Consider the following 7764-nt stretch of genomic DNA (forward strand, 5'->3'; position numbering starts at 1 on the left):
TGAAACAGTATAAACATCTGTTGTCTGCCTATGAGCAGCAAGAAATATTGAACTTCTCTGAAATTTACTTTGTGGGTCCAAATGCAAAAAAGAGGCAAGGGGTCATTGGAGGGCCTAACAACGGGGGGTATGATGACGACCAAGGTAGTTACATTCACGTGCCTCATGACCATCTTGCTTACCGCTACGAAGTCCTTAAAATCATCGGGAAGGGCAGCTTTGGGCAGGTGGCTAAAGTTTATGATCACAGACTCCACCAGCATTTGGCCTTAAAGATGGTTCGCAATGAGAAGCGATTCCACCGTCAAGCTGCGGAAGAAATCCGCATTTTGGAGCATCTCAAGAAGCAGGATAAGACTGGCAGCATGAACGTTATCCACATGCTAGAAAGCTTTACCTTTCGGAACCACATCTGCATGACCTTTGAGCTCCTGAGCATGAACCTGTACGAACTGATCAAAAGAAACAAGTTTCAGGGGTTCAGCATCCAGCTGGTACGCAAGTTCGCCCACTCGATACTGCAGTGTTTGGACGCGCTCTATAAAAACAAAATCATACACTGTGATTTGAAGCCGGAGAACATCCTCCTGAAACAGCAAGGGCGGAGTGGCATCAAGGTGATTGATTTTGGGTCCAGCTGCTTTGAGCACCAAAGAGTCTACACGTACATTCAGTCTCGGTTCTACAGGGCACCAGAGGTCATTCTGGGGAGTCGCTATGGGATGCCTATTGATATGTGGAGTTTTGGCTGTATTCTGGTGGAGCTGCTGACTGGATACCCTCTCTTTCCTGGCGAGGATGAGGGAGACCAGCTGGCTTGCATGATGGAACTGCTTGGAATGCCTCCTCAGAAGCTCTTGGATCAATCCAAGCGAGCCAAGAACTTCATCAACTCCAAGGGTCATCCTCGCTACTGCACGGTCACGACGCATGCGGACGGAAGAGTGACCCTCAATGGCAGCAGGTCACGCAGGGGTAAAATGCGGGGTGCTCCAGGCAACAAAGACTGGGTGACAGCACTGAAAGGGTGTGATGACCCCTTTTTTATAGAGTTCTTAAAAGAATGTCTTAGCTGGGATCCTTCTGCACGCATGACTCCAAGTCAAGCTTTAAGACATCCTTGGATTTGCAAACGAACACCCAAGCCCCCCAGCACTGATAAAACCTCGACTAAACGGATATCGAACTACACAAGCTCTTTCCCAGGCATTGGTTCCAAGTTGCCTCCAGTAGTTGGCGTGGCAAATAAGTTGAGGGCCAATTTAACGTCTGACTCCAATGGCAGTATACCTCTATGCACTGTGCTACCAAAACTGGTCAGTTAATGGAGAACGACATACTTCCAGAGTTCTGTACCTTGTGTGTTAGTTTTCCTCCTAGTAATCTGTAAGGTGGTGAAATGCGGAGGTTTTTAATGGCTTTCCTTTTTACTAAGCACTAAATCTTGTTTAGAAAAAGTTGAAACGTAAACATTTCAAGGGCTAATTGTTTTATCAAGCTGTTTCAGTTGCAGTGTGGTGCATACGGCATCACTTGATAGGTCAGCACATCTGTTTGGCTCAGCGCAGTGACATGCTTTAACAGATGTGCCAGGTTGGTTTGAGTGTCATACAAAAAACAACAAGTCAGAGCATTTCTTATCAGGGCCAGTTCAGTCAGCAGATGGCTTGGCACTGACAGCAGGCAAACTAGGTTTAAAATGCTGCTGTTCTCTTGGATAGAAGGATCTCTGCTTTCTGTTTTAACTTGCAAATGAATTTTTGAACTTGAGGGAAGATGTTGCAGATCCACTGTCCAGAGTGCAAGTGTTTTAATCTGAGAAGTCGGGAGGTCACTAGCAAGCTGCTCATTTATGTTTTAACAATGTGATTGTTCTGTCCTGCTTTCCTTTAACCCATGGTGGCTGGGATTTTTCAAAGGAGCCCAAGGGAAGTAGGCATCAAAGGAGATAGGAGCCTAAATATCTTAAGCTGGGATGTTTGAAGGAGCCTACAGGCGTTTGGGGACATATTAGTTGTACATAGAGACATGTATATGCTGCTCCCATTGAAGGGTGTCTGGGTGCACCTAAGAGCAGAATTTGGCCCACAGCATTAAGCGCAGGTTGCTCAAATCCTCTTTTTGGAGTTTAAATTCAAGCATGTATTTTGGCCCAGTGATTCCTTCTCCATCCCTCCCCAACTGAAAATGCCCATCCTAAGAACAAGCACCCTTGCTATTGGAGGCTGCCTTAGAGAAATGTCTGCAATCCTGGCCTTTTAAATCCCTTTTTCTCCTGCAGGGTGAATTCCACTGGATTACACTGAGCTGCTTCTTAAAATAACAGATGCTCCTTTTCTGCTAAGCAAGTTGAATTTTTAAGGGCCGGGACTATAGTGAGAGGCTGTGTATGGGATAAGACTAGTAGTTGAAGGAATGGTCTGAAACCTTTCTAAATGTCATCTCTCAAATACCCGACGAATGCAGGTTAAACCATCTAAGCAGATTAGTGTCTTGAAACAAGGAAGTGCGTGGGGAAAAATGACTTTGTTTCAAGTTGTGACCTCTCTGGTATCTCCGAGAGGGTGATGCCTCAACTGCTGTTTTGCGTGCTTCAAATACACATAAAGGCTAGGTACAGACATTCAAAAAGTCCAAAGTGGAATCAGTCGAAGTTACATGGTTTTCTGTGAGCGGCGTAGTTTAGATCGGTGGTGAACAGAGCGCACATTCGCCCTTCAGTGGGGACGGCAAACCTTAGATTGGGTTCTGCCATTTTAAAACCAGTCTGTGTGTACTGACCTTCTGCTCCTTTATGGGTACTATAAACCTGTTTGCAATCTCCGGTAAAAGTGTGATGTCTGTACCTGGCCACAGGGTTTTTCTGTGTGTCTTTCTCTCTTCCCCATTTCTCCCCTTCCTTGCCAAGAAATGAAATGGCATTGTGATCAGTAGAGACAGCAGCACAACTTGCTGAAACTGTTAATCCATGTAGCCCCATGGTCTGAGCTGAGTCACAAAAACATCTGATCTCTTTCCAAGTGCTTGAACACAGTTCTAAATACAATTTAGAGCTTTTTTATGAGCCAAGGATTTTAAATTTAATGAGTTTCTCTGTAGCAATTTTTTTTTTATGGTAGGACAGGGAAGTTCCTAGTTACACAATCAGTGGAGTGGTTGGTGTGGCCGGCAAAATAAATTGACCAAGCATTTTAAATCCAAGGCTCTTGTTAGGTGATGTACGGTGCACTTTCTTATTCCTGTGTTTACTTACATTCATCAATGGCATGTTGGATCAGGGGCCCGGGTCCGTAAGGTTAAAAGCATGTCAGAATACCAGGATAAAGCTTGTCCAGCTTGGGCTTCGGATCTTGATCAATGGCAAACGCCTTGAAACCGGTTGGTAAAGTGACAGAGCTCAAGTTGAACAAATATGTCTATTTGATTTCTAAATCCCAAACTTTCCCAAGAAACTTGGCCCTATTAAGTATTTGCAGTATATACTTTTTATGTTTTGTTGAGTCGCCTTTCTACACAAGTGTCCAATCAGCCTGCTTACTAGCTGTGGTAAGGCAATACAGGCCAGCATTTAGCCATATACAGTTAATGGCTCCCAAAAGCCATGGCCTACGATCCTTGTCGGTTCCTGTTCCGCTTCCTAGGAGCTCACGAACAGTTTCTACAGTTGGCAAGGCAAAAGTTTTTTTTATAGGTACATTAGGCAGGCATATTTTTAGGCATGCTAGAGGATGCCTGCAGCTTTAGGATCATCTTGAATATATATGTAGCATCTTGATAAATAAGAGAGACTCGAATGATTTTTTTTCTTTCCCCCTCTTTTCCTGGTACAGTGAACCTTCTGGCATTGCAAAATGGCAAACAAAGCAATGGCAGGGAGAAACACCTTGACCCTGATTTGGCAGGGTCCCCTGATCATACGCTTAGCTTTAGCATGAGTCCAGTTCATCTAGGACTACCCATATATATAAAAATAGGACCGTGTTTAAGTACTTGGCTAGAGTGGTGCCTGCATCCCAGGATCACAGCAGACAGGGGAAGGGAGATGTTGGTGATCTTAGAGGATTTCTGCTATATTGACAGGTAAATTTCTGTTCTGAAAAAGAAGTCAGTGGGCAAATTTGGCTCTGTCCTGCACTCATTCACCCCCATTGACTTCAGTATAATTTAATACGTGTTTATGTTTATACTCTTGGCAAAATTTGACCGGATAGCCCAGAAGCAGGACGCACATCTGAATTCATAATGGTGTGAAAGGGGGAACTAGAAGCCTGGTCCTGCAAGCCCTCTAAACGCCGAACCCTTTGTGAGGGCATGTGGGAATGACACACGTGCAGTCTTTGGAAGCTAAAACTACAATGTCCAACATCCTGGAGGCGATTGCGTTTTCACCAGTCGAACCTCACTAGTGCTTGTTTGCCTTCATGCAAAAATATGACTATCTGCAATACTGGTACGTTGCATACTAGTATGTTCAGAAGTAATGCTGATATTTGTCAGGGTAAATGAACACAGCCGCTTTCTCTCTTTCTTTTCCTATGGCTATGGCAGTGTCCTCTATCTTCTTTACTTTGCAAATCTACAAGACCCGGCAAATCTCCCAGGCATTATTGAGGTTCTCCTGCTGTTTAAATCGCGTTCACCTGATGCTCTAGCACAGTGGTCTCCAAAGTGGGGTGCACGCACGACGATCCATTGGGGTGTGGGAAGAAAATACTAGAACTTCTATTTCTATTTGTATAAATATACATATATTGGGGGTGCGTGCTCAAAAATTTTTTACTGATAGGGATGCGTGATCAAAAAAGTTTGGAGACCACTGCTCTAGCACAATTCAAGTAGAAATTGCCAAGGTTTACAGTAAAACAATGAATCACGCTTCTAAATGCCTTTTACTGAATAAGTCCAAGCTTGTTTAAACAAGAGTTCCTTCCAGTGTTCACGATATTTTCCTGCACACAGCGTCAGCTCTGTATTGTAAATAACAACATACGCTGCTTATTGTGTGGTTTTAATCTTCTTTTAAGAAGTGTGGGTTGTAGGACTTTGGTTTAGCAATATTTTTGTGTTTAAATTGCTCTATGACAAGAAAGAAGCATCGGATCTGAGACCTGCTACTTTTTACACCGGGGTCCAAATATAATCTGAAAAGCCCGTGGCTCTGTTGTCCAAAGTGATGGGACAGTGAAGTATCCTTCTTGCACTAAAGATTAGGATAATACTTTTAGAAGGATTTACACAAGAGGTACATTTACTTAAGGTTCTGTTATTTTACTGCTGCGATCTTACTAACACCAATTGCTGACAGTGGTGTTTCCCATTTTATATTGCTTATTACTGTGGGAAGATTTCAGCGACCTTCTATATGCAGCAGGTTCTGTTGTCCATTAGTATTTTTTAGTTTTCCTTCCTACTTAGTTTGAATACAATCTCTGGTCTTGTGGCAATTGAAGAATCCGGATCAAACTGAACAGAAGGTGTTTTTAAAAGGTGTTTAAGGCAATTTATGTGGGACTGTTAGTCAAAATCTGGTATAATTCACAGTGATAGTGACCCTTTTGGACTGGGATGCTGTTAAAAACCATCTGGTATCTTTTTAATGGTAGATCAACACAAGAGGTGCTTTGTAGCAGCGATCCTCTTAAAACTACCTCTGAATAAACCTTGGGTCCTTTTTAAAGACACCCACTGCAGACCACAATCCCCCTCCCTTTTTAACAATCGTGCTGGGCGCTTTGGTTGTAAAGCACATACATGATGATCGCAGCAATGTCTTGCTAATCCCATGAATACAAGCAAAAGGCTGATTCTGCACCCAGAGCTCTGTATTTATTTGAGCGATATAAATCCTCTGCCCGGCAAAGTTTAATGCTGTTGTGGAAGCAAAGGGCCAAAATGATATGGAAAGATTTTCAGTACTTCTATGCACTATACAACTGAGATTAAAAACAGATTCTGCACCAAAAGGCATTTCTGATGGACAAGTTGGAGGGTTTTTTCTCTCGGAGGTGCTGAGTACCGATCACACTCTGATTTCAGGAGGAATTATGCGTGCTCTTCAACTCTGAATGTTGGCTCCAAGTTCTCATACTCCAAGGATACCACAAGCGCCATTTAAAGTTTTTAACATTTTTCTCTTTTTAGTAAGGTATCAGGGACATGTAATTTATATAATATGCAAGTTTCATGCATCTCGCATACTTCCCATAGAAGATCCTCTGTCTAGTCTGGTGCAAACTTCTACTGGTGTTACGTTAAATAAAGCCTCTTGATATTGGTGCCCACCATGCCATACAAAAATCCAGGGTCTTCAGACTCTCACAAGCCAACCTTCTTCTGGCTGTTTTTAAATGACGTGTGCTTCCTTTCTCCCGAATAAAACCCTTATGAATGAACTAACTGGTTGATTAGTAAGTCTGTGTTGCTAAAAGAACAAACTGTTCCCTTTTCATAGTACTGTGCCTTATTATTTTTACCAGCCTACATCTGTCTCAGTGCAATCCAGTTACAATTCAGGGTTTCTTATACATTGCAAGTGTTCACACAAAAATGTCAATATGTCTAAAGAATTTACAGGTTAGCCTTTGTAATATTGTAAATACTGTGATGAGTGTAATATGATGGAAATTGTAGAGACCGCTTAAGGTGCATGTGAGCTTACCCGTTTCTGTAAAGGAACATTTTTTGGGGGGGGAAAAAGTCAGTTTTCAACTATGTATGTAAATGTAATGAACAGATATTTCCTAAAATTGTACTTCAGTTCATTTTTAAAAAAAAATAAATACATAATTTTCTTTAGCAAAAGGCTGTGCAAGTTCCTGAAAGAAATACTTGACTTTTCTTTCTTTTTTTTTTTTTTAAAGGGGAAAAAAAGTGCAGTAATACTTTCCAGATGGTATAACTTAACTTGCACTGCCAAATATTATACTCGGTGGCATCTAACTAGAACGCACTCGAAAAATTTCAGCCTTTACAAGAGATCCTTACCAGGGTGCCAAGTGTGATGCGTCTGTGTATGGAAGGAGACAACTAGGAGAACAAATGAGCAGGAGAAATATTTTGTGTTATTGAGGCTTTACCAAATGAGCTGGCATTACAAAAATAACAACTGAAAGCAGCCAGCTGTATTGAAGTTGTGGGAGAATAAAATGTCCTCCATCACTGACTGGATTCTGAACTTGAAAAACATCTTTTCTTTTTTCTCTGTTTTTTTTCCACAGACTTGATAAAGTTTTTTTTCCCTTCGCAGTGTTTCTATGTCTGCCGTCCTTGAAATGCCAGAGGAAACATACGGTGGACAGCTTTACGACTTCAATATGCTCATGCTGAATGCAAGTGGCCTGACAAATGTTCTTCTCGTTAGCGGTGCTGTAAATGGACATCTCGGAGTTTTGCCATAGCATTCTCAAGTCATCACTTTCCCATTTGAGCCAGTGGAGTTTTGTTTGGTTTTTTTAAGCCTTCTTATCCCTAGCCTGGAAGGAAAATCCAGCAACAGCCACTCAAGAAAGCTTTGCTTTTTATAGAAGCTTACATTTGTGTACAGTAGGTTCCCCATTTATACAGTGGAATAGTTTGAAGTTGAAGTCACGCTCCCATAAAAAGGCCTGTGTAGCTATGGCCTGCAGGATTAAAGGCTTTGTTTTCATAAGGAAGATGTTAATCTTCATGAAATCACTTGCTGCCAATTCTTGACCAATTGAATCAACTGCATTACACTGGAGAAGTGTATTCTCTGATTTAAGGGCGGCTTTGAATTACGCGACT

The 7764-nt window shown here is 42.1% G+C and overlaps 1 protein-coding gene across 1 annotated transcript in view; it reads left to right on the forward strand.

Annotated features, from left to right (window-relative positions):
- Window positions 1–4351, forward strand: part of DYRK3 (dual specificity tyrosine phosphorylation regulated kinase 3) — a 21687-nt gene extending 17336 nt beyond the window's left edge. Inside the window, exon 4 of the mRNA XM_019514021.1 lies at window positions 95–4351. Coding sequence (XP_019369566.1) covers window positions 95–1325 — 1231 coding nt within the window. The 3' untranslated portion in view covers window positions 1326–4351. The remainder of the gene's footprint in view (window positions 1–94) is intronic.
- The last annotated feature ends 3413 nt before the right edge of the window (window positions 4352–7764 follow it).

The sequence above is a fragment of the Gavialis gangeticus genome, unplaced genomic scaffold (genome assembly GCF_001723915.1).
Source record: "Gavialis gangeticus isolate Ggan-Ray unplaced genomic scaffold, GavGan_comp1, whole genome shotgun sequence".
Lineage (NCBI taxonomy): Eukaryota > Metazoa > Chordata > Crocodylia > Gavialidae > Gavialis > Gavialis gangeticus.